Genomic DNA, 26,246 nt, shown 5'->3' on the forward strand with positions numbered 1-26,246 from the left:
TTTTACTTGTGAAAATGCTTTATTGCTTCAAAATAATCAGACAGGAAGGCACTCCTGTTACAATTCTCTGAAGAGTGCTAGACTTGTGTTCAAGGTACAGCTTGCTAATTAAATCATGGAGGTCAAAACGCTGGTGAGAGTGATGTCCCCAGCAATGCAGAGCTTGGTGATCTCATTCAGCTTCTTCTCACGGAAGCTGTACTGCAGCAGGTGAGCATCGTTCACTGCTACCTTGAAGTGATCCCCCTCACAGAGCACCTGGAGCTGAAAGAGAAATGCAAAGTGAGCCAAATTGGAACCATCAGCTGCAGGAACACCGGTGACCTTTGCCTTCCCCAGAGCCCTGCTGTGCTCATCTTCCTTGATGATTCAGCTGCAGTGTCTGCCCCATGACTACGCCTTTCAAGCAGCATGAAATGCAGGGAGGGCAGAGTGCACCCGTTTGTTTTGCAGGAGAAACAGACTGGGGAGAGAGCTGGACTGCACTGCAGGTTTTAGGAGGAAGTTTTTCCCCCAGAGGGTGGTGAGGCACTGGCACAGGTTGCCCAAGGAGGCTGTGGATGCCCCATCCCTGCAGGCATTCAAGGCCAGGCTGGATGTGGCTCTGGGCAGCCTGGGCTGCTGGTTGGTGACCTGCACACAGCAGGGTTTGGAACTGGATGAGCACTGTGCTCCTGTGCAACCCAGGCCATGCTGTGATTCTGTGCAGAAGGATGCCTTACAGCAACCTGCCCAATAGCTGCTGCACAATGACAGCACCAGTAGGGAGAATGCAATAAGAAATGGGAATAACAGAATTTTTTTTAATTTCTTTTCTCTGTTGTTACCTTGAAGGGGGCTCCAGGTTCAAATGGAAATCTAGGAGCTGTTCTCTCCTCTTTTCCCCAGCTATTGTGGAACATTGAATTACAGACGATGACCCTTTTGTGATCTTCATTGAAACGGGGGTTAAAGTGGAAGGCAATGTCTTGCCCCCTCTTGAAATCCAGTGAAAACCTGCAAAGGCAATAATCAGTGAGCTGCTTTTTCTGCAGAAGACACGAGCTGTCTCCCAGGGCTGCTGGAAAGCAGCTGGAAAGCAGCAGCAAGCGGACATAAATGCACAGGGCCTGCTAGGTAACGACAGGGCAGGTGTGGAGGATTTGCACGGTCGTTTTGAGTCACGATTTCACAGAAGGTGGGTGCTATTCAGAAAATGAACTCTGCCCCTTAACGCTGTCGCAACCCATCCATACCTGGTGGGGTTTGGGTTCACGGTCCCCGTGATGGTTATGAGCATGCGAGGCATGAGTCCTGCTGGTAGGGGCAGATCGTAGGGGACTTTCTGGAGAGGACAGAGATTTTGGTGTTAGCAGAACAGCATGTTGGCGAGCAGCACAGGCCTGACGGTCAGGCAAGGGCTGGGTGTTGGTGTGACTGTGTGGCTGCTCATGCAACTCCTAAGGACGCGCAGCCCCAGGTCCCTCCCACAGCCGAGCACAACGAGCAAAAGCTTTCAAATATGTCTGAGCTGTTACCAGTGGAGCAGCTGGAGCTCCGGAGAATGGTGCAGCCGGTCCTCCAGGATAGGGTCCTGCTGCTGCCGGTCCTCCAGGATAATGCCCTGCTGGTCCTCCAGGATAATGCCCTGGTGGTCCTCCAGGGAATGGTCCGGGCGGTCCATGATGCGGTCTAGGTCCCCCAGGGTATCCAGGGTACGCCGGGTAGGCCCCAGGACCTGGGGGCCGGTTCCAGCCCTGGGTTGGGGGGGCACCAGGGTTGTGAGTAGGCAGGGCGTCAGAGAGCTGGGGATGGAGGGGAGAGTAGGAAGAGAAAGACAGACAGCATCCAGTAGGGCTGCCAGCACCTGGCCTTCATGGCCTGCGCGATGCTGAGCGCTGCGTCTGGAACGGCCAGGAGCCCCAGTGGTGCTGAGAACCCAAAAGTCCCTTAATGCTCCTTGATTGGAGTTACACGGATTGGTAACGACGCGGAATCACAGAATCACAAAATCATTAAGGTTGGAAAAGACTTCAGAATCACCATTCTCACTGCCCACGTCCCTCACAACGGTTCCTAAACGCCTCCAGGGATGATTTCCTCACCGCTCCCTGGGCAGCTGTGCCAAGTCCCACCACAAGCCCCCACCTTCACGCAATGACCACCACGGGGCCCCTGCGTGTTTGTTCAAGAAATCAATACTCACAGAGAAACCGTCCGACATTTTTCCTACAACAAAAAGACAGAGGAGATCGTGAGGTCGTTTTGTGGCCCTCCCAGGTGACACGGCTCTTTGTGGGTCACCACCTCCATCATAACCGCTGCCGGGCCGAGAGGTGCCACAGAATCCCAAACCCAAAGGCCCGGCCTGCAGCTGGGATGGGATGGGAGAGGAGGGGTCCTACAGGGGGACCCCCTGTGCTGTTCCTATGGGAGACGTGTGGTCTGCAGTGGGGTTTGCAGCCACCCCAAAAGGCGAAGCTGCGCCATGCAGGAATGCTGCGGCCTGGGGCTGAGTTCCTGCTATCAAAGAGTGCATTCATAAACCAAGAGAGGAGAAAAAAAACCAAACAAACAAACAGGGAGAGGCAGAAATGGGAGGGAAAAAGGAAAATTCCAAAGGGAAAGCGGAGAAGTCTAATTCTCTTCAAAAGAAACACTGAGCAACACAAAGGTCTGAGAGAACCTGCTTCAGCAATAAGGAAATCATGCTGAGTTTCCTCAGCACCAAACCCTTCCCCCAGCAAAAGGCAGCGCAGAGCCTGCGTGACTTCCAAGCAGTCCTGCAGGCACCGGCCAGGAGCAATGACTTTCAGCTGCCCCAACCTGGCAGTGCAGATATTTGCTTTCTGCTTTTTCCATCCCTCTGCTTCCCAGGGTGCAGGACCCAGTGCCCCACTAACTGCAGGCAGTCCCAGCACAGCCAGGCAGGTGCCAACGAGCCCCACGAGTTCTGAAAGTCCCACTTTATAATTCGCTGGGTGGTTAAGGTTGGAAAAGACCTCCTAAGATGGCTGAGTCCAACCATCACGTCGGCTCCTGCCAGGCTCAGCCTTTGCCACGCATTGGGAAACCATTTGGGAAAAGGATTTCGAAGCAAAGCAACCTCGATACGTGAAGGATGGTGGGCAAAGCCGTACAACCCAACTCACAAAGGATGGGAGCTCTGTCCAACCCAGGAACCCCAGTGCCAGCGCTCAGCCCCTTCCCGGAGCTCCCTTACCTGCAGGTGTCGGGCCGTGTATCAGGGCCGGGTGTCGGGCTGCGCTCTGGGGCTGAGCAATATCCCCACCCATAGCTGCCCCAGCCCCGGGGCGGAGCACCGAGCGGAGCCCAGCCCCGCGGGCAGCACGGCACGAGGACACCCGCGGCGTCCCCTCCCAGCTGTTAGGAATGCCACCCCACTGAACACGGAGCAATCGGATGCATTGAAGGTTCCAACTCACTGCTGGGCCATCGCCCATCCCGGCGGCGCCCGACGTGAGTCATAGGATCATAGAGCCATAAAACCACCGAGGTTGGAAAAAGACCTCAAAGATCGAGCAGCAGGAGCCCAGCACAGCACGCTGAATCCACTCCTGGGGCGATGGCAGCGCTGCTTAAAGCGGGGCGAAAGGCAAAGACGTGCGGGAGTGCTGGAATGCCTTTACTGTGCAGGCAGGCTGAGGGTGCAGCCCAGGACAGACGGCTTTTCCAAGAGGTTCTGGTGTTTTTCATCTCCTGCTGCAAAAGTGTTGCAGCTTCAGTTACACAACAGACACAGCGTTACCAAAGCAGAAATGAAAACAGGAAACAGATCCCGAGCGTGGGTTCATTCACCGAATCACAGAACGGCCCGGGTTGGAAGGGACCTCAAGGATCACGAAGCTCCAATCCCCCACCAATGCAGGGCCACCAACCTCCCCATTTCACAGCAGCCCAGGCTGCCCAGGGCCCCATCCAACCTGGCCTTGAACACCTCCAGGGATGGACGGGGCATCACAGCCTCTCTGGGCAGCTGTTCCAGCACCTCACCACTCTCACAGCACACAACTTCCCCCTGACATCCAACCTCCATCTGCCCTCCCTCAACTCCAAACCATTTCCCCTTGTCTTGCCATCATCTCCCCTTTCCAAGAGCTGACTCCCCTCCTGTCTGCAGGCTCCCTTTAGGTACTGCAGGCTGCAATGAGGTCACCCCGCAGCCTTCTTTTCTCCATGCTGAACAAGCCCAGCTCCCTCAGCCTGTCTTTGTAGGGGAGGTGCTTCATTCATCTGAATGGGCTCAGAAAGCCTTTGCACGCAGTGCTGTTGGGCAGCTGCAGCATCAAGGAACTGGAGAACTGATGGGTTGGACCACGAGGGCCAGAAACATTCTCCAAACACAACTTGCTTCCTCCTGAGTTTATCTGACAGCATCATTTTGTGGTAATCCAGAAACAAAGGCAGAGCTGATCTGTGGAGCTGAGTGCTCACCCCACCCCTGGTGCTGTTTCACAGGACATCCTGGCACCACCCGCCCTAAGACAACACAGCACTGAGCATTTCCCTTTGATAGGCTGCCCTGCAATCATCCACAGAGCTTCAGTCTATTTAATTGTGTTTATTGAGGAGATTTCGTGTCATTGCCTCGTAGCAATATTTACTGTATGACTGCCATCTGGGTCAATTAACTGCATGCTCTGTTAGCTCAGGTTAAAAAGGGAGGAGAGGGCAAACAGGTTGCTGACACTGAAGAACTGCACAAGACCAAGCAGAGGATGCAGCTCTGGGCAGCCTGGGCTGCTGGTTGGTGACCTGCACACAGCAGGGGATGGAACTGGATGAGCACTGTGCTCCTGTGCAACCCAGGCCATGCTGTGATTGTACGAAAAATGAATTCAGAGACTGACCCAGAGCTCCTGTGCCCCTTTGCAGCCACCAGTGACCACAGACTGGAATTACCAACCCCTTACCATCGGTCCCAGAATGCTTCACACTGACCTATAGCAAGACTTAATGCCTTGTAGAATCATAGAACCATTCAGGTTGCAAAAGATTTTGAAGATCCCCAACCTCACCCAACCCCTGCCGTGCCTGCATCCCTCAGTGCCACATCTCCCTGGTTCTGGAGCACCTGCAGGGATGGCGATCCCAGCACTCCATGGGCAGCTGTGCCACCGCATCGCCGCTCTTTTGCAGAAGAAACATTTGCTCACATCCAGCACGAAGCTGTGTGCTGCTTTCCATCATTCCTGGGGACACCGAGTCCTGCAGAGACAAAAATCCCAACCTCGATGGCAGAGCTATCTACATCGGCTTAAATCACTTCAAACCAAGGAACTGCTGACTGGAAATGAACAATTCCTGTCTACTTTATAGGGCTGTTTGTTTTTTAGTGAGCCATACAGTCAACCCATAAAATTGTGAACCATCCAGGCTGGCGAAAATCTACAAGGTCATCAAGTCCAACCATCAGCCCTATCACCAAACCCCACCCCTCCACCACCTCCAGGGATGGGGAACTCCATCACTGCCCCACGCAGTGCCTGATCCCTCATCCACACGAAGGAACTCCTCCTGATGTCCAACCTAAGCCTCTCCAGCACAACCCGAGGCCGGTTTCCTCACATCCTATCATTTGACACCTGAGAAAAGAGACCAACACCTCCTCAGCGCCAACCTCCTGCCTTTGTGGCTCCATTCTAGAAAATGAGAGCGCAGGCAAAAAACCAGCACTTTGTGGGAGCAATTTGTGTCAATGGAGACTACAGGAGCCCCCGGCCCCCTCCAAATCCAATGCAGTTTGATGCAGGTCTGTGCAAAGAAGCAAACTTACAGTGCCATCTCCCAACCAACCCAAAGGCGCTGTGTGAAGAATCACAGCATGGCCTGGGTTGCAAAGGAGCACAGTGCTCATCCAGCTCCAACCCCTGCTGTGTGCAGGTCGCCAACCAGCAGCCCAGGCTGCCCAGAGCCACATCCAGCCTGGCCTTGAATGCCTGCAGGGATGGGGCATCCACAGCCTCCTTGGGCAACCTGTGCCAGTGCCTCACCACCCTCTGGCTGAAAAACTTCCTCCTCATATCCAACCTCAACCTCCCCTGTCTCAGTTTAAAGCCATTCCCCCTTGTCCTATCCCAGAAGCCACCACCATCCCCAGCACCACCCCACACAGCAGCCCTCCTTACCCCAAACAACGCTGCCAGGCACTGAACTGCTGCAATTGTCTCCTTCCTTTTTAAATCCATTGAGCACGTCCAATGAGGATGTCTCAAAGCAGAGGTCCCCCAGGAGGGCTCTCAAACAGCAGCACTGCCCTCTGCTGACTCCGGCGAGGCTCTGTACGTGCAGCCAGCAGCTCGTTCACTCGGCATCCGAGCCGTTTAGAGCAGGTAGCAGACAGCAGCTTTTGCTCGGTGTCAGACGCTGAGGAGCAGCAGGAGAGCACCATTCAATGATGCTACAGAGCTCAGCGGCGCTCAGCTCCTGTGCTGAGAGGTGCCTCTGCTACCGCGCGGTCCAGTTCAATCTCCAAGGATGGAAACTGCACGGCCCCTTTGGACACAAGCACTGCAGCACTCCACCAGCCTCGTGGTGAAGAGGTCTCTCAGTCTTACAGCAGCACCACCCGCTGCTTGCTCTAAAACGCTCTCCCCACCAGCTGGAAGCCTTCTTTAGACCTGAGCTGTGAGCAATGCCCTCCATCCCACACTGAGGATTTCAGCCGTAGCCTCAGCAGAACACAGCTGGCCATAGGAACATCGGGTTGCTCGGCTCCTTCCCAACCTCCCCCCAGGGTCAAACCTTCCCCAGATCCAACAGCTCACCCCGGTGTCCCTGGTGATGGCCAGGGAGCAAAGTCAGCTCCCAGGAGCGGCCTTCAGCCATTCTGCGATGCTGCAGGGGCTGCTCTGGGCACACGGCGCCCTGCTGAGCAAACCTGTGTGGGATCTGCATTTCCTATCCCAAATCACAGAGCGAACTCCTGGCCTGCTATTAAGCACAGAGGTTGGTGGCCCTGCCTGCAGCACGGGGTTGGAGCTTCGTGATCCTTGAGGTCCCTTCCAGCCCAAGCCATTCTGTGATTCACGCACAGCCACGCAGCCCCTCAGCACTTGTGAACGTGCCGAAGGCACAAAAACCACAAAAGGAAGAGGAAAAACACACAAGTCCAATAATTCTGATTTTATATTCAGTCGTTGCAAACCAAGGACGTCCTGTTTCTTTACTATTTAATTCAAGGCTAAAATAAAATAAAGTAAAATAAAAATCTACACAAGCATGCCAAGGGCTGTGAGTGAAGAACAGTGAACACGACAGTCTTGAAAATACGTTTAATGTCTAATCTTATACAAAAGTGACAGCATCTTCAAAAAAATATCAAATCCTGTATTTATAGCTTCTCACTATCATACAGCAATATTTGTTTCATCTAAAGAAAATACAGCAGCAGGTGATAATCTATACTTTAAAGATGTGATTGCTTATATTTCATATTGTAAACAAATGCAGTATGTCAACCTCAAAGCACAAAACGAACTCCTCAGCAATTTAACTCAAACGATGCATAGAAATGGACAAATTCCATTGCAAAAGCTTCAGGCCAGAAGTTGCTCACACTTGACATAACATGTGATAAAGTTACTACACGGCATATAGTGACAACTTGAGTTTTTACACAATAGATTAACAGGGATACCCTTTTTTTCACTGCTATGCAAAGAACTTGGCTCACAAAAACAAAGGGGTTATGAAACAGTTCTCATGACCTCAAGAAATACGAATATACATTGAAAAAACATCCCATATATACTGAATTTTAGCCTAAACGTTCCGGTAATTGATCCTGCCTACTTCAGGAAGAACCTGGAAGCCTGGTTACCAAAACAAATCCCCTTCCAGCAGTCATTCCTTGCTACGTTTGCTGCCCTCTCCTTTCCTACCTCTTCCCATTCCGCACAGACACAGAGTGCAATGTGGAACTGGAGGGTGCTGCACGATCCGCTCCTTTGGGACAGGTGTTGTTCATCACATTGGTTTATAACCTAAGGCTGCAGGTATTGAAATTAAAAGCACTTGAGCAAATGTAGGCAGTGTTCTACTGTGTTTATTTGGAATTGGTCTCGCCAAGATCTAAGTGAAGTGCGCTGCCCGGGGGGCCAAGGGGTTTGCTTAAGGTAATACTGACACTTTGGGTTCTGATTCCTAGGGTCAGAGCTGGCATTTATGCTGAAGTGTTACGCATTTCTCTTCAGCTCCAGTGCCATCTTCCTGTAACTGAGACAAGAGATGCTCGTACCTTCAGTTTTCATGGCAGACTCAAGGAGCCCCAGCTCTCCCCTGCAGGGACACCGCAGTGCTCTGCCATGGGCCGGCGCAGCCAACAGGCACCACTGCCAGCTCAGCCCACTTGTTCTGAAGTTCATCACATGCATGCAGGAAGCCATGGCAAGGTACGGGAAGCGAATTAACTTGCTTTCACAGTTCCACAATACGAAGACTCCCTAACGAGCTACACGTTAAGCAACACTGATTCCTAATTCTACCTACAGAGGCTAAGTTAGGAGATCCCCACCCGAGGAGAAGCGAAACGTCCACGCTCAAATCCAGGCTATGAAATGCCACCAGAGCTCCTCAGCAACGCGTGGCTGTGCCTCAGTAACGCCGCACCAGCAGTCACCCCAGCACAGATATGGCAAGAATATAAAGCTTCCTGCAGCGCCCCTTCCAGAGCAGGGGCAGCCACACAGCAGCACACAGCTTCTAAACATCCCAAATTACGCTCTCAGTGAGGTATGCAGGCACCTGGCCGGGAACGGAGCGCTGCTCTCCATTCCCACGTTCAGTGGAGCCCCGGTGAGGTTTGCTCGTCCCCAGCTGTGGCAGTAAGGATGGCACAAGGGAATGGCTGGAGCAGATAGAAAGAAAAGCCTCGCCAAAACCTGCTGGGAAGGGAATGGCCAGGCTGGTTTTCTTCACCTTTTAAGCTCAAGTTCAGTTTCTAGGGACTCTGAAAACACCCGCTGAGTTTACACAACTCGGCAGACAAGTCAAATTTAAACAACCAGAACCCAGGTTAGATATAGGGAAGTACTTTACCTACGTGGGAGTTAATGCTTTACACAGACCAAGTCAAACCTCCAACCACCACAGAACGAGAACTGGCAAAGCGAAGTCCTCATGGGCATGCATGAAACTCACAGCGGTCCGTGAAAGGGAACGGCAACATCCAGCTCTGCACTGCACAGACAGCAGCAGGGCGCCGGCCGCTCACAGCCAGCATTTCAACGCACGCCTCCTCCTCCTCCGCAGTCCCAGACCGGGCCGTTAACTGTGTGCAGGATTTACAGAGTGCTGAGAAAGCCTTCGAGTTCACGCGCTCCGTCTCTGTCGTTTCCATTACTGCAGCACGTTCAAAAATTACATTTCTTGACCAAAAAAAAAAAAATCTTGAAATACTTTTTATTGACATTTTAGAATAACCTGAAAATAGACAAGATACGACCATCCATCCATTCAACAACCAGCACGAGTCCGGCAACGAGACTTAAAGCATTCGTGGAAATTTAAGCTGTTTCTGATTCGCAAGTCCTTGTGCCTGATTCTTTAGGATCCTTACTTGGCAGCTCTCACTTTCCCAAGGAATATTGGCCAGAGTAAGAACCACGGATTTCAGTTTTACTTCTGCTCTCTGTAGCTCGTTTCATTAAACCAAACAATTACGCCAACATACGAGCAAGTTAATGTTATGCAAATTGCTAAATTGCTCCTTCATACCTCAAATGCACATACAAGAGGCAAGTATTCTTCATAGCCCCAAACATTACTGAAACAAAAACTGTAAAAATCTCTGTAAGTAGTGGATGAAGGTGGAAAGCTACAGTACTTTGTTGCCCAGAACGTGTTCAACGGTAAGGCTGCAAGAGACAACGAGAATTGGTGGTCATTGCAGGGCTTTCACAAAGCAGTTCATTAGCATTACAGCACTTCTTAGCTCAAGAACATTTGACCATGGGTTGTTATTCCCCGTGCGTCCTGAAAAGCAATCTCTCCAGACTACACACTACACTATCTTTCATCCCTGAACATTCTTACAAGTCTCTTCCCCTTTATTTTTTCTGTCTTTCCAACAAGTGGAAGACCACTACAGCGCAGTGCTCAGACAGGCTCCAACCAGATGGAATGTGACTCTCTGGTGCACGAAGTTCAATGTTTAAGCAGAAAATTGCCTGTTATCCCACTGACTGCGCAGACGAGCCCTTAAAGTTCTTACCTGCATTAATAGGTCTTTTGCTACCCAATTCCCACGCTTAAAAACGTATCGAGAATAATTCACCGATAACAAAAAACGAAGTCAAAGAACGGGTTGAAAAGGACAACAGTGAGCATCCAGTTTCAACCCTCCTGCTGCCTGCAGGCTCGCCCAACCACCAGAGCAGGCTGCCCAGCGCCACATGCAGCACATATACTCACATGGGGGCCGCCCGGCATGGACGGAGCACCAGCAGGACCAGACGGCACTTGAAAAGGATTAGGGGGCGTAGGATAGAGTCCTGGAGCCGGGTACGATCCTGCGGGTGGAGGAAACGGACCTGGCGGCGAAGGTCCCCACGTTCCAGGTGGGACTGTGCCCCACGGTACCGTCGGCGCCGCTCCCGGAGTCTGGGCAGGAGCAGAGTACGGCCCTGGGGGGGGATACGGCATGCTGGGTGCGGGATACTGCCCCGCCATCGTCGGTCCCCATGCTGCAGAGGGCATGGATCCCCACGGCCCGACGGGAGCGGGAGGCGCAGCCGGCTCCGTCGGAGCGCCATAAGGTCGTGGAAGCTCTGGAAAGGGCATGTTTGGCGGAGGATACTGCCCAGGAGGGACGGGGCCCGGCACGGCTGGGGGCGGATACGGACCTCCGGGAGGAGGGCAAGAGGGTCCGCTAGGAGGAGGAGGAAATGGAGCAGGCGGTCCGGGGGGCATTGAAGGATACATTCCTGTAGGAGGAGGTCCGAAGGGCACGCTGGAAGCGGAGGTGTTGGGCGGCAGCGCCGAGGGCCCGGCGGGGGGAGCGCTCGGGTTGTTCCAAGGATTCGAGGGCGGCCAACCCTGAGGCGGCTGGGAGGGCTGCTGGCCGGGCTTCGCGCCGCTCACTTTGGGGGTCTTAGCGGGAGACTGATCGGGCAAAGCATCTGCCAACTGAGAGAGAAAGGGCCGTGAGCACGGCAGATCCCTGCGGGAGCTGCTGGCTGCCCACCTTCACCCACTACACAGATGCACTGCAGCTGCCTGAACGGGAGGAAAAGAGCATCTGCCGCTGCAGAGGGCTGCGTTCACTTTGAGCAGCTTCTATGGTTAAAGGAGAGAGGCATCCTGACGTGCCACAGTTCTAAAGCCAAAGATAAAAGGCAACCTGCAGCAGTGGAATCATAAGCAATTCTGGTATAAATCCAGGAAGAAGAGTTGTAAGTTTCCATTGTAGCTATTCTGATGCTATCAGGACAACGGTCCTCTGTGAGCACCGCAGCAGAAGAGAGCCTGCAAGGCACACCTGGAGGCCACAGACTGTTAGCTCTGCCCCAAAGCAAAGAGCTGCTACTGCAATGCCAAGGCAATCATCTCAGCTGAGAGCTGCCCCTCTTCTCACAGAAGTGCCTGAGCAGAACGAAGTAATACAACTGGCAGATGTTCAGGAACAAAAAGCCATTACTTACCGAAAAATCATCAGTTCCAGACATTTTGCTGAAAAGTAAGGTAAAATAAAGTGAAATTCCTTGAAAATAAAGTACATCGAGGAAGAGTTCGATAAAGAATAAAGAATTTGACATTTGTCTCATTCAAACCCAAAGGGATGTCCAGCTGGCAGAGCTTCTCACCAATGGTTCCATCCCAACCACTGGGGTGCAGACGGACAGCAGCCACCCAAATGCTCTCCCTCAATACAGGAGCCAGGAAACAGCAGAACTGCAGCCTCCATCTCATCTCAGATGGGAGCAACGCAGTGTAAATGGGTCACAACACCAAGAAGAAATATTTCAGGTATTCGTGCCAAACAAGCAGCCTCTGCAGCAATGCCAGCAGGTATCCAGGCTCTATTCTAAACTGGGACTCGGAGAAGTTGGTGAAGTCAATGCCCCTAAAATTAAACACGATTACACCCCCATTCAGATCTTATTTTCAGAAGTACCAAACGTGGGTTTTAAATACACTGAAGTCGGTGGATGCTCCGATTTGCTTTCACTGACTTCAGCCAAGCAGTCTTGAATGCAGGCACAAGGAAAGCCTCTAACAAGTGCCTGATTCCTGACCTCTCAACACCTCATGAGAAGTGTTGCAAGACGGCCCCAGCAGAAAGGCTTATAAGCCTCCCACTGAATTCCAATCTACATAATGCAAATATTTCACATGGAACTGAACCTGTTTTAGTAAGGTCTGTTTTTAAATCGACACAATTTGCTAATGGTAAAACAGCACTGCTGTGGGCAGTGGGACAATGAGCTCAGCCCCCATTTCATCTTCAGCAGCGTCTGCAGGGAAGAACAGCAGCAATGACAGCTCAGTGCTTCCAACCATCCAAGGCACCTCTGTCACTTTCAGGTGATGCTCCTTCGTTCTGCAGATCTGTTCTCACCCAGCCCCTCTCTGTGCTGCTCATTACTGTGTGTTCTTCCCATTTCTTCCCATTCTCTTCCAGCCGTTCCTCCTCCGTGCTGAGATGGAGCCGATTCCACTCCCCCTTGCACAGCACCTATTCCATCCCCTCCAGTATCCTCACTGCTTCTCTTTGAGGTTCCTCCAATTCTTTTGTATCTCTTGAGATGAACGACAAGAAAAAGCCACAAAGAATCCAAAATGTGGGAGAGCCACTGATTTATACAGTTCCATAATTATGTTCTGGTTCATCCTCTATTTCCTTCCCAATACTTCTTCACGTTTGATCTTCTTTTTGCTCACTGCTGAGACTGACTCCCACAGCAGTACTTTGTTCTTCAGTGTTAAGGGTCAGCCCATCATTTTATATACGAAGTGATGCACACAATTTCACATTCAAGCTCTCTGAATCACATCACATTTATCTACATTGAATTATGTTTGCCATTTTATTACCTAAGCCTTACTTTCCTGACAGCACGACTCTGCTCATTTCCCAGCAACGATCCATCAGGCAACCAAAGCCCTGCAGAAGCAGAGTGAACTCCTCAGCTGTAGGTGAAGTTATGGGATGGCAGAGACCATCTGCCATGGTTTATGTTGGATATGAGGAGGAAGTTCTTCAGCCAGAGGGTGGTGAGGCACTGGCACAGGCTGCCCAAGGAGGCTGTGGATGCCCCATCCCTGCAGGCATTCAAGGCCAGGCTGGATGTGGCTCTGGGCAGCCTGGGCTGCTGGTTGGCGACCTGCACACAGCAGGGGTTGGAGCTGGATGAGCTCTGTGCTCCTGTGCAACCCAGGCCATGCTGTGATTCTGTGACAACGGATGGCTGCAGCAGAAAGAGGCCTGCATGCAAAGTGCCACCAAAAATCCCCAATATTTATCAGCTGATTATTTCAAAAGACTTCTGTGCTATGAAAATTAAGGAAACAATTCTGCTGCATGGCTGTTAGGAGAAAACCTGCAGCAAAGCACAGCTTCTGATAGAGATTTAGTGGCTCTCTCACTTTGGCAAGCAGACTGGAGCAACATTTGCTGGCAACATTTGGCATAACTGAGACAGTGCCAAGCATGTCAAGGATCCTCTTGCAGACAGGATGGCCTTGTTTGGGGACCTTCCTCAAACACCCATTTCATCTGTGCAGTGCCACCTCCATTTATTAAAGGAGTGACTCTGGTGCTGATAGACACACTCACCACACAAACCCATCTAGAATCCATATGCCATTCCAGCTGCACAGCACCGAACTCCAGTCAAAACCTCCCTGAAATACCAGCTCTATCTGCAGCACTGCCCAAGGCATCCACGTGTTCAAAAAGAAACTCTGACATTGTTGGACCCAAGATCTCAGGGTCCCCACTGCCAACCTGTGGGCTCACCATCTCAGAAAACACACTGTTGCATTGATGAGGCTTTTAGCACAAGTGGGCTTGGAGTCTCCCTTTGCAGTTCTGTGTAGAAAAGCCAGTCACAGAATCACAGCCCACAGATCAGACATCTCTTCCTGCTGCATTTAAAGCCTACTTCAGACTGCACTTTCTTGGGGCGAGGGGAAAAAGAAGAGCGAGTAGAAGGAGGAGGATTCAAGGAGTTTAAGTAATTTGGCAGGCAGGAGAAAGGCCACAGAACTGGCAGCATTCAATCCAAAGTCCTGCTTGCATCCACACTGCTGCAAGACAACATTTCCTTTGTGCTGTGCAGGCCAACGCCCCTGGCAGCACCCTGTGCTTCACAGAAGCACTCAGCCTGCAGCTCCAGACACAGCATAGGGCCAAAAACATCAAACTGAAGTGAGGCAAAGAGGGAACACCGGTGTCTGGGATAAACAGAAGGACAGCATGAGGAGCAGAATCTCCCATCCTTTATCCCGAGCTGAAACTTGGCACGGAGGACTTCCAGCACACCTACCCAGAAACTACAGAAACAGCCTGCAGACAAGAATCCAAGGCCTCCTGGACACCCAACAACTCACCTCTAATTACTAGGAATTAACAACATGCAGGTGAGAATGGCAGAGGCCCAGACGTGCTCCTCTGCAGCACCGCCAGGCCAGTCCTACCTGCAGCACCGAACACCAGCTGAATACACAGCAAGCTTCAGAGCTCTGTGGAAACCCCACTGCTGGGCTTGATGCTCTGTAAGGCAAACCAAACCCTTCAGCCTCCGCCATAAAACAGCCCCACAGCGTTTCTTCAGCTCTGTGTCCTCTCTGCTCCCATCAGAACCAAGTGGAAATGAGCAATGCAGGAGCATTTTTCCCATGCTCTTGCCCTCCCGGGCTTTTCTTCATCACTGGTCCCCGGTGGCTGCCATTAGAAAGAGCCGCCCCAAACCCTGCTTCCTTCTTTTGCTAAAGCTATTCAAACAAAGCCTCGACTGTTTTCATAACTTCATCAGCTGCACAACATTTTCTGCACTCTTGATGTGACAGATTGAGTTCCCATCTCCAAGATCACAGAATCAGAATCACAGAATGGCCAGGGTTGGAAGAGGCCTCAAGGATCACAAAGCTTCAACCCCCCACCAATGCAGGGCCACCAACCTCCCCATTTCACAGCAGCCCAGGCTGCCCAGGGCCCCATCCAACCTGGCCTTCAACACCTCCAGGGATGGACGGGGCATCACAGCCTCTCTGGGCAGCTGTTCCAGCACCTCACCACTCTCACAGCACACAACTTCCCCCTGACATCCAACCTCAATCTGCCCTCCTTCAACTTCAACCATTTCCCCTCACCCTGCTGTTATCTCCCCTTTCAGAGTTGATTCCCCTGAGATCACCTTCCAAAGAGCAACAGAAATCCTCAATGCAACAGGCACAGCTGCATTTCCACCGGGTGGCACAGCTCTATCAGCAAAGAGCTTCTTTTGTCACTGTGACATGACTAATGCCTACCAGCAAAACCTCAGCTACAACAGGATTCCTGCCTACATAACTCTAACTACCAACACAGCTACGCAGATCAAATGCAAGAGAGACCACTGCCAGCTTCTACTGCAGCTTCTCCCTTCAGGCATTAAGCATCAGCAGTTTATAGCTGCCCTTCTCCATTTTTAGGGTCTTTTGGATGCCACAATCCAGCACCATGCAACAATTTCTCCTGACCTTTATCCATTAGGGAAATAAACGGCAGGGAGACCGAAGATAAAAAGCAACAGTTGCATAGTTAGCAGCTGCTTTAAACGCAGTGATCTTTTTGTTCTCTCCTCCGCCTGTTTTGACGGAAAAGAAGGCAGGAGGAGGGTTTTTAGTCTTCAGATTGTCAGCACTGATCTCATCGTGAATGACAACCACAACGACGCTCGTTAGCGCGTTTGCTATAAATTACCAACGACCAGAAAAAAAAAAACACAATTCAAAACAGAAGTCTTACCAGTTTCCAAGGCCCACAAAATACACGGCCATAAGGAACTGTAATCTGTTCCGTTTCTCCACACAAAACAAGCCGTTCTGTTTCACAGCTGCCTCCCCTCCTAAGATGAGACCTGATCACTTCGGGTGGCCCCAACATCACAAACAGAAGCTTCCCAAACCAGCAAACATACATCAGTGCTGAGGTGGCTTATCTGTGTGCCAGCTGTGCTGCAAACCAGCAGAAAACTGCAATTCTCCACTGCCAAAGATCACTCCTGGCCACAACAGGGGGTGGTGAGGCACTGGAACAGGCTGCCCAAGGAGGCTGTGGATGCCCCATCCCTGCAGGCATTCAAGGCCAGGCTGGATGTGGCTCTGGGCAGCCTGGGCTGCTGCAGGGGGTTGGAGCTGGATGAGCACTGTGCTCCTTTGCAACCCAGGCTGTTCTGTGATGATTCCATGAAGATCCTACCCTAGGAGTTTTACAGAGATGTGAGTCGAGCAGCTCCAAGACATTTAAAACATCTCTTCCATAGCAGCTTCTGAACATTCCTCAGAGACATGCAGTCCATTTTCACCACATTGTCCTTGTTTTGAGAAGCCTACTTATGTATTTCCAACTTTAGCTTTGTTATCAATTCTTTGGAAGCCTTCCTGAACTACCTGTAAATGTTAATGAACACCTACATCCTCCTCCTAACAACGCTACATACTCACCAATTACCAGCTAAATGTGAGCAGTTATTGAAGGTCCTTCTTGTTTTTAAAGCAACACCAAAACTATGTGTCATCTTCCAGTATCAGCCCCACCGATGACAAACAGAACTCCACACCCTTCTGCTTCTCTGCAGAGATCCTTCTCCAGCATAACTGCTTTTCAGAATACAGCCTCACCAAATGGACACAGCTGGTGCCTTTTCATTCTCGATTCCTCACTGACAGGGTATGCTTGAATGAACTTCAGCTTCAAAATTACCTGAAGTGCTCTCCAGGAGGAGCTTGATGGTTGGCACACATTTTAACATCAGTCATTGGTCCCACTGCTCTAGGGAAGGGATGCTTCAGGACGTGCCTTCTTAAAAATTATTGTTTAAAAAATAAAGACCCCTTGTTTCCTACATCCACAGACAAAAAGGTTGAACTGCACGAGGTGATCATTTTCCTTTGAATGCACCTCAAAACCCGTTTCCCTGGCAAATAGGCAGCTCGGTCTCCAGGAAATGCTCTCTTCAATTTTGTCCCTTTGTCAGTGAGTCACCCACCTGAAGGATAGCAACACTCGAGAAAACAAAATGACTTCTCACAAGCCACAATCACAAACCTGATTCGGGACTTCTCTTAATGAGAAACGTTTAACGGTTATTTATACACCGCATTTATATATTCATTTATAAGCTCAGATCCTAACAGTGGAAACCGACCAAATATTTCACCCAGCCGAAGCAGCACAACCCGCTCCCCCGAGGCCTAAAATAGGGATCGTCACGAACCAGCCAGCTCGGCTTCCCAGCCCCCAGCCCCACCTAGGCGCAGGCGGCCGCAGCCAACGTGCAGCCCCTCCCCGTGACCTCGGAGCCCTACGCCCACCCCGCCCCGAGCTCCCGCCACTCCCCTCAGGGCAGCGACCACCGGCGCCGCCCCCGCGTGGCTCCACGGGGCCTGGAGGGGCGCAGCCGGCTGCGGCCCAGCGGTCCCCGGAGGCGGCTCCGCGGTTGAGTTGAGAAAGGCGGCGCCCCGCCGCTCGGGCCCTCCATCCCCCCCTCCCTCCTCGTGTGCCGGTGCCCGGGGCCGGGCGGGTACCTGCGGGAGTAGCGCGGCGCGGCACAGGCCGGAACAGAACCAGGCAGCAGGCGGCGGCCCGCAGCACCACCGCCTCCCCTACGCCCAGGCGGAAGCGGAAATGCGTCACACGCCCCGCCCCCGCGCCGACCGGAAGGGTGGGCGAACTAAGCCCCACCCAACCCACGTGACAATCCCCCATTCGTCCCGCCCTTCTGCGGTCACGTGGTTCTGCCCCTCCCCCACCGCCGCTGAGGGGAGGTGGGGGTGGGCGCGGCTCTTCCGGCCCTTCTGGGCGCCGCGCGGCAGCAGGGCGCCGTGGGCCGTGTCCGCGCCGATGCGCGCTGCTTTCCCGTATTCACATTTATTCACATTTATTCACATTCACCCCCATCTCCTGTCAGGGAGCTGTAGAGAGCAGTGGGTGCTCCCCGAGCCTCCTCTTCCCCACACTGACCCACCCAGCTCCCTCAGCCGCCCCCATCAGCCCTCCCCGCTCCCTTCCCCTCCCTTAGCGCACTCCAGGGCTCCGTGTCTCCCTTGCATGCCGCCGACCCACGGTAGTGTCAGGAGCAGTGCTTGGAGGTTGTAACGCACAGCCCTGGCTGCGTCCCGTTGGAAGACATTGGTACACGCTCCGAACTGTGCAGTGGGAAAAAAAAAAAGAAAAAAAAAAGTTGGGATGAAATTACAAGTTCAGAGCCTGCATGCAATTCTTAGGGAAGACAATGGAAGCTGTGTGTAAAAAAATTGGCTCCGAATTGTAAGAAGCGTTGTTTTCCATCAGTCCACTTTGAGTCCTGCTGTGGGATTATTTCAGTTATTCAGAAAGGGAGTTTTGTGCCTCTGTGAGAGCAGCTCTGCATCGTAGGGCCTGTGCTGTTGCCTCTGCATTACAAACCTGGGCCACTGTTTTTTATCATATAACATTTGGGCTGCAAAGCAGCAGTGCTGTAACCTCCTGTTCAAAACAGGGCCAGCTTCGAACCTTGGCCTGTTGCATTTTGAGCATCTCCAAAGAGAGAGATTGCACGACATCTCTGGATATCCAGTGCAGTCCTTACACACCAGCACAGTGAATACCACCATTATGCCCCGTAACAGTCAGACTTTCCCTTGCTGTGACTTGGGATTCGTTGTCCTTTCGACACGTGGGAGCATCTGTCTGCTCTGTAAGCCCCCAAGCACTGTGCCCTCCCCAGCTGTATGAGTGAGCTGCCTTCTCAATGGATCAGGATCCCTTTTGTCTTTCAAAGGCCAAACTGTGTGCCTGAGAGCGACAGACCATACCAAAAGTAGGTCTGTTATTCTGTACTACAAGCAATACGGTACTATTCACCAGCAGGCTGATCTCAGGTGGGCTGAGAATGCAGTGGTGTAGGCAGTGCGAGCATCCGGATCTCTCCTGTTGGATTCTTGCTTACATGACACTGGATTTCACTTGATAACTTTCCAGCCTGTCAGATTTAGTATTTCGCAGGGACAATAACAGAGGTTTTGAAATGTGACAAACATTGCCGTTGGGAAACTTTATTGCACCCAGAGGGCAGTGCATGCCACAGGCAGTAAGTCCAGAGGAACAACAACAGTATGGATTTTGTACCTTCTGCTTTTACAGCAGCCAGTCAGAAGGTGGAAATCGAACACATGGCGGAGGCGTCCCTTTTTCACCTAACTGGAAAGTGAAAGGATTCGTTTTGTGGGGTTTTATTCTTTTTTTTTTTTCTTTTTTTTTTTTAATAGGATTAAAATGATGGACTGTGACATCAGTCTTAGTGAAGAAAATGCCAGCCTTTGATCATAGAATCCTAGAATGGCCTGGGTTGCAAAGGAGCACAGTGCTCATCCAGTTCCAATCCCCTGCTATGAGAAGGACACCAACCAGCAGCCCAGGCTGCCCAGAGCCACATCCAGCCTGGCCTTGAATGCCTGCAGGGATGATGATGGGCTGGAAAAGCGAGATCCGAGATAGAAAGCTTCAGTTGCAGTGTTGGTTCTCTCTGGGTTATGTCACTCCGCTTTTATATTCATGCTTCAGTGTACATTGTGAACATTATGCACTCGGAAGAATGAGCTGAGCCACCCTGAAGCTCGATTTTAAAGGATACCAGATGGTATGTTCAGTGCACGTGGTAAGCTTTTATATGCTTTCCCCTGTGGCCAATCACCGACTGATAATTTATTTCAAAGCCCTCATAAAATAAATCACTTTGAAAATGACGCTGTCTCTAGTTAATAAGCGCTCCTTCTCAAGGCAGAAGGTTGTTGCCATGAAGATAAAATCATAGGACTGGTTCAAAGTGCGTGGGGATGGCAAATGCACCCTATTGAGAAGATGAGATAAACTGGATTGAGCTGGAAAGGAAGCATTGCTGCTTGCTTGTTGTGAAATTATGAGCAGGTGAACTGTCATCAGAGGCACTTGGACAGTCACTTAGGTTCCAGTATGGGTGTTCTGTGACAAGGAGTGAATTTTTGGGGTACGTTTTCTTTGCACAGTGGTGGATGTGTAGAGCCTTGATCGTACATCAAGCCACCGTGTGAGCTTGTTTTCACAGTTCAGAGCTGCTGATTATGGCTGGCGGCAGTAGAGAGTTCTCTTCACTTGTTCTTCAGTGAACAGGAATTAGCAAATTCCTCTCTGTGTGACATCAGTGAAGCCCACCTGACTTCTCCCAAAGAGGCCCAAACCCTCTCCCTTCCTCATGGCTCCAGGCCTTTCTCAATTCTGTTTCTGTTCTCCCCTCCCCCCTGCCCAATTGCTGACTTTGTTTTCTGTCTGGTGTTGCAATCCTCAGTCTCTCAATGAGTTTTGTGCCATTTGCTGCTTGGCTTTCAGCCTCAGATCCCGCTGACAGATGATAACATGAAATCACGGCCCCTTCATTCTCTGGAGGATCACATTTTCAAGTGCTTGCTGCAGTGGAGACAAGCTGGAAAACTTTTCTTAGGCCAGCACTAAATTAAAGGTATTGCTCCTGCCATGGGATGTCCGCTGATCATCTCTGCAACCATGTGAGCAGTTCCAAGCAGGAAGAACGTGCCTGGATTGCTAAAGCTCCATCACTGTTTTTCACCACCGCCCTGCCATGCCATCTGTGGCCATATATTCGTGCCTCGTTTTATCTTTCTGTGCAAAGCACTTGGGATCCGTGCGTTCATCAAGAGATGCTTCTGTGCTCAGGCTCTTTTTCTCCATCTGGCACTCTGCACTTCCTCTGCAATCCCTCTGGGGGCCTTTGAGATCTCCAGTTTTGCACAACCCCTTTCACATGCATTTCCATATGTGAAATTAATCGTTCAATACCAAGTCACTCATGTCTCTGCTTCAGATGCGTATTGATGGCATAATCATACTGCTAAGGTCAACGATCTGCTGATTGGTGCCAAAGAACCCATTTACAGTCAAATGGCTTGTAGTAATTCAGGGAACGATGCACGTAAGGATCATTTGGGCTTGCGAGGGCTCAGTAAGTTACTGATAGGACAAAGGTGCTACTGAAGGGCATGTGATGAATTACTATTCAGTGCAAGATATCGTGTATGAAGGGCTACATCCAGATCTGATGCAGTCAGTGTGAGCTGAGCTTCTTTTTCTCTTTGCATGAGGTTTGGAGGCTGGCTCCTCTGCCTCCTGCTCTACTCGTGCATCTGGGAGTGCCTTTCTATTTTAGCAGCACAACAAGTCAACCACCTGACCCAAACCTCTCCAAATGAAGACCAGGTCGATGTTCACCTGCTGTCTCTCATAGTCAGGGTATTTCCCCCAGTGCTGCCATGACGAACCAGGCTGAACATTTACCAGATACATGGAGCAGCTGAGAGAGCGCAGTGCCTTCCCCACCGACATCAGTGCTTCTCACAGCACTGATACAGTGGGACCCACGGCAGAGATACATCATGCCATGAATCATTTCCTCCATCCTCACATCGTGGCTATCAAGAAAGTTACTCCGCTAAGAGTCGTTTTGCTCTGGTGCGGTGTTTCAGCTTTTTCCAGCAGTAACACGAGCGTTCCGTTAGCTGGATGTCCCACAGTGATGGACCAGGGAAACAGAAACAAGAGATTGATCAAGAAGAATAGATAGGGTGGAGTTGGAGGCGAAAAAAAAGCAGCTTCAAAGAGGACAAGTTTGGAATCTTACTTCCTTCTCCCTCACTGAAGATAGGGACTTGATGACTTGATGCCGTGTTAGTTTCAGGCTGCCCCATCAAAAGAGCACAGATCTCATCCACTGCAGCTGTAATAGGGGAAATTCTTGTCGCTCAGCTAACAGTCGTTTAACGCTCCGCCAAAATCCGCGGGAATAACACCCATGTCCTTCCTCCTCCTCTTTCTCTTGAGCTTTCAGCCCCTGATTCAGCAAATAGCTGAAGTGCCGTGCTGAACTGGTGCCTTTGAGTTGCTAATGCCGTGCAAAAACGCCATGAGAATAAAACAGTCTGCATGACCGCTGCTAAGAATCCACTTCCTTCTTTGGGTCTTATTTTTTCCACCAGCCTGCTGGAAGGGTACTGCTGGAAAAAAGCTTAGCCTGGGAAAGACTTCTGAGCTAATAAACCCGCCACAAAAACATTTCTGCAGTGATATTTGAGGTCAAATGGATTTGTCAAGTCAATAGCCACCAAAGTCTGAAGGATTCCTATAAATAAAAGTGACTTGAAATGTTTTTCTTGTCTGACAGAGCTCCTTTAAAGTGCAAATACGGCTGGAATGAATTGAAGTCCGGATGAAAAGAAAAGAAACACCTACTTCTGAACTTTTAAACCTTGGAGTTCTCTCCAGTCACATCCTCAGCTGATAATGAATGTGGCAAATTCAATGAAGAATCTCTGCTCTTTGGGCTCTTGAGGCATTCAGCATGATTTCACAGTTCCTCTATTCCTCTTCTGAAAACAGGAAGAAATTATGCAGGGCAGTAGCTGTTTAAATACTAGAAAGTCTCTCCGGGGAGAATTACAGACATCTGAGTGATAAATTGGAAGTGAGATAACGGAAGGTTTGGAACGAACCTGATGCAAAGTTCATTTCAGTCAAAGTTTCCTCACTGATGTTGGAGCTTTGTATGAGAGTCCTGTGACGAGCAGTGTGTGGGGTGATGGTTTTGTCATGGCAAAGGGTTCCCCGTGCAGTTTCCACAGGAGCAGGGCAAAGGAGAGGGGAAAAAAGGGGGGAAAAAAACGCCAATTCATCCAGCACTGGGTTTTGTTCATGGAAGTCGTGCATCCAAACTGCACCGAGTGATCCTTGCAGCCAGGCTGCTGTTCTCCTGCCAGACCTCTCCTGTAGCTCCGGGCAGTGTGGGTTTGTGTTATGATTCCATGTTATGCCAGAATCTCCCCTTCCCAGCAAGCTGAATTAGCAGAACCACTCCACACAGGCAGCCATTTCGAAGGAAAGGCACAGACTGCTGGGATAAAGTGCCTCACAGAACACGCTGGGCTGCTGGAGCAGCATCGTGGCACCCGAGGAAGGGGACGCAGTGGCTGTGCTGCTTTGTGCTCCCTGGGCACTGCTGGAGGTGGCTGAGCAGAAGGGGTGCTTGCAGGCTGCCTGCAGCACAGCCCATTGCCACATCTGCCTGCCTTCCCAGCTCGGCCTGCCTTCGCCCAGCTTGGCAGCAGTTCCTTCTCCTCCTCCAGGAAATTCCTGTCCTTTAATTCCACACCCTGTGACTGCTGCCCCACGCTTGGTTAATGCCAGTGCTGCAGAACTCCCTCCCTTGGCCACCGCTGCTGTATTCCTGAGCCTATTTTAGGCTCAGACCTGACGCTGTTTGGGACGTGGAGCATCTCCTTGCTTTAGTTTCCAGCATCCTGAACAACGAGGTAATAGCATCGAGCCACTGTTGTGACACAAATAATGAAGACAAATGACTCTTTCTCAGTAGTATTTCGGCTCAGTGACCCGAGGTCCAGGCTGGTTGGCAACCTGAGAAAACCAGTCTCATCCCGGACTGCTTCACACCCCTCCCTCAGCCCTCCTTCAGCTAAACACATTCCGAGCAAACAACAAAATGTGCTGCCAAAATACAAGAAAGAAGCAACTCCCTAAACAGGAGTTTCCCCGGCCCCGCGGTATGAACCACAGGTTTAACGAAGAGACAGGCAGCAAAAACAAGAAGCACGTTGCTGTTATAACCTATGAACACAGAATGAATCACATAAGCAGTTTCTAAGGAACAAGTAGGTGGTGAGGACTGCGGGATCAGACTCGGAAAGGATCGCGCTGAAGCGCAGGAGAAATGAATGGACTCTCCCTCTCTGCAAAGATTGAACAGCTTGCGTCGTACTTAGGCCTGGGATTGCTAAAAACTGCTCCTCATTTAGATGAAATACATATGGCATGCCTGCTGAAATGTGTTTTCGTGATTAAAAATAAGCTGCCATTGGCCCATGAGGTAAGCAGACGTGCGGCGGGGTACCTCATTCATTCACCACGTCGCGGCCAGTTCTGTGCAGTGATTGTCCCCACGGCTGGAAATTCACAACTGCAGCCACATTTAAATAGTAGAACCACCAGCATTTAGTGCCTCTTTTGGAATAGTTTCATAACACTGCTATTGCTAATGCTGATTTTGGTAGAGACAAGGCAATTAAGGTCTGCTTCCATCATCTGTGTGACTGTCCCTCAGGCATTTACCAGCGCTCACCGGTACTTGGCTGCATGGATGCTTGGCCAGTGTTGTGCTTTATATCGAAATAGAGAAGACATTATGAAGGTATTGTATCAGAATATGGATACGATGAAGCTGAAGGATCAGTTTTCTGGCCAAGAAATGAAATGAAAGAACTTTGGCTTTGGATGTGTGTGGTGGTACTGCAGCCAGTATGAAGCGGAAAGAGGCACAGACCTTTTTGCTTGACTTCTTACCACTGTGCTTTTCAGGTTAAGGGGGTTAAGATATACTCAGCTGTGTTTTCAGCTGCTACAACACCGTGTGTTATTTGCTAATGCCATATGTTGTCTGTGCGATAACAAATGTCCCTTTCCCTTCCCTGCCTGGAATCACAATAAAGGAATGTGTCCAATACAGCGAGGAATTATTTACTTCTGCTTTTGCTACTAAAGGAAGAGCAATACCCACCTTTCAGTCCATCTTCTCCAGTACAATATTCTCCTATTTTCCCTTCACATTTGCCCTCCTTTTGGGCACGGGATCAAGATGACTTGTGTACAAGGGCCAGCAGCATTACACCAAGATGCAATTTGGCTCTGAGCATGTAAAAATGACAGGATAAAAATGACAGGATGTCCCACACGCCAACCTGGCGCTCCCCTGATGGCAGCCAGATCTCAGGCATCTTCTGGTCTAGTGCCAGCATCTTTTTACTGTAGAGATACAGTGAAGAAAACCCTCCAGCTTGTCCTTAGCATGCAGCTTGTCAGGTCAAAAGCGTCCTGGGAAGTGAGGAACTTCAGGGAAGGCTAAAGTTGAGGCAGTGATGTTCTTCACCAAAACCACGAGGGTGGTGTTGTTTTTTACTGAGAGAGCTCGTGGCCATGCACACAGAAGAATGTTTCTGCTGTACTCTGGCACGGGTTCCATCCCTCAGTTCAGCTGACACCCCAAATTCCCCTTTCTCGGTGCAGTTTCCCACTCAAGTTCCCTTTGTGCTCCCACAGACGTGCTGGTATGGAGGTACCCTTTGCTTACTTGATTTATTAGATGCCTCAGGAATAACACTGGGGTGCAGATAAAGTAGAGAAATTAAGTTCTGGGGCTTGTCCTGTTACAATCAGACAAATATCCACGAGCCCTAAATTACCTCTGTGATTTTGCAGCTGTGTTGGTGGAGAGGCACTCCACAGTAGGGCTATGCCCTTTCCCCAACCCCCCATCAACCCTGCAGTATTTTCAGGAGACCTTTCCTCCTTCCCTAAGAGAGAAGAGATGAAGGCTTGGGTGGCTCTGGCCAAGCTGTACGGCCACGCAGCTCAGGCTGACTTTTCTTGAGTGAATTTGCTGGGTTCAGGCTTTGGATATCAATTAAAAGAACACTACTCTTTTGTCTCGTGTGTTGCCCCTCCTAAAAAATAATGAGCTGTTTAATACACTAGAGGCAATTTCAAATTATCTCCCTTAATGAGGAAGGTTGTGACAGAAGATTTATTACCCCTTCTGATCTGCTGATGTATTTCCCTAACCGTTCCAGCAGAACCAATTGCTGTATTTGTATGATAGGCTCTATTTTCAGGGGTTCATTAGTTGTAGGCTAAAAATAACACCAAAGGTCTCAGTCTGAGAGCTAATCCAATTCTTTTAATTGGAAATAAAATTTGATAAGACAACATTCGAATCGTAACAGCATCAAACATTAAGACCCTCACTGGGCGTTCTGTCCAAATTGGAACTTCATGTGACTGCACAGAAAGACCTGACCTAGAAACACCATTGCATCACTGCTAAAAAGGACCAAACCCAGCCTCCTCATTAAAAAAAAACCAACAAAACAACTCACTTTTGTACAAGCAATGGATGGTAGTCTAGTCCAATGGATGCACTCAGAAAAAAAGGTTTGGCAGTGAACCT

General features: G+C 50.6%; 2 protein-coding genes across 7 annotated transcripts in view; both read right to left on the minus strand.

The window, feature by feature from the left end:
* LGALS3 (galectin 3) lies at positions 1 to 3,293 on the minus strand. Of its 2 annotated transcripts, none has more exons than XM_052696661.1 (6): positions 3,203 to 3,293; positions 2,186 to 2,208; positions 1,518 to 1,784; positions 1,236 to 1,324; positions 828 to 996; positions 1 to 264 (listed from the first exon to the last, which is right to left on the minus strand). In XM_052696661.1, exons 1-6 carry the CDS (start codon positions 3,273 to 3,275, stop codon positions 109 to 111), a joined length of 777 nt encoding a protein of 258 aa, XP_052552621.1. In that variant the 5' UTR covers positions 3,276 to 3,293; the 3' UTR covers positions 1 to 108. The 2 variants fall into 2 exon arrangements, with proteins under 2 accessions (XP_052552621.1, XP_052552622.1); XM_052696662.1 differs by having other exon boundaries at positions 1,518 to 1,736; positions 3,203 to 3,290.
* Positions 3,294 to 7,259: 3,966 nt separating this feature from the next.
* MAPK1IP1L (mitogen-activated protein kinase 1 interacting protein 1 like) overlaps positions 7,260 to 26,246 on the minus strand; it is a 36,714-nt gene continuing 17,727 nt past the window's right edge. The window contains exons 1-5 of one of the 5 annotated variants that reach the window (XM_052696679.1): positions 16,651 to 17,092; positions 11,643 to 11,670; positions 10,845 to 11,127; positions 10,414 to 10,625; positions 7,260 to 9,857 (exon numbers count right to left, since the gene is read on the minus strand). In XM_052696679.1, the coding sequence (XP_052552639.1) occupies positions 9,846 to 9,857; positions 10,414 to 10,625; positions 10,845 to 11,127; positions 11,643 to 11,670; positions 16,651 to 16,724 (609 nt within the window). In that variant the 5' untranslated portion in view covers positions 16,725 to 17,092 and the 3' untranslated portion in view covers positions 7,260 to 9,845. The other 4 variants (XM_052696677.1, XM_052696678.1, XM_052696676.1 and 1 more) reach the window with 4 other exon arrangements.

Source organism: Tympanuchus pallidicinctus, unplaced genomic scaffold, assembly GCF_026119805.1.
Source record: "Tympanuchus pallidicinctus isolate F22 unplaced genomic scaffold, pur_lepc_1.0 scaffold3, whole genome shotgun sequence".
In the NCBI taxonomy this organism is placed as follows: domain Eukaryota; kingdom Metazoa; phylum Chordata; class Aves; order Galliformes; family Phasianidae; genus Tympanuchus; species Tympanuchus pallidicinctus.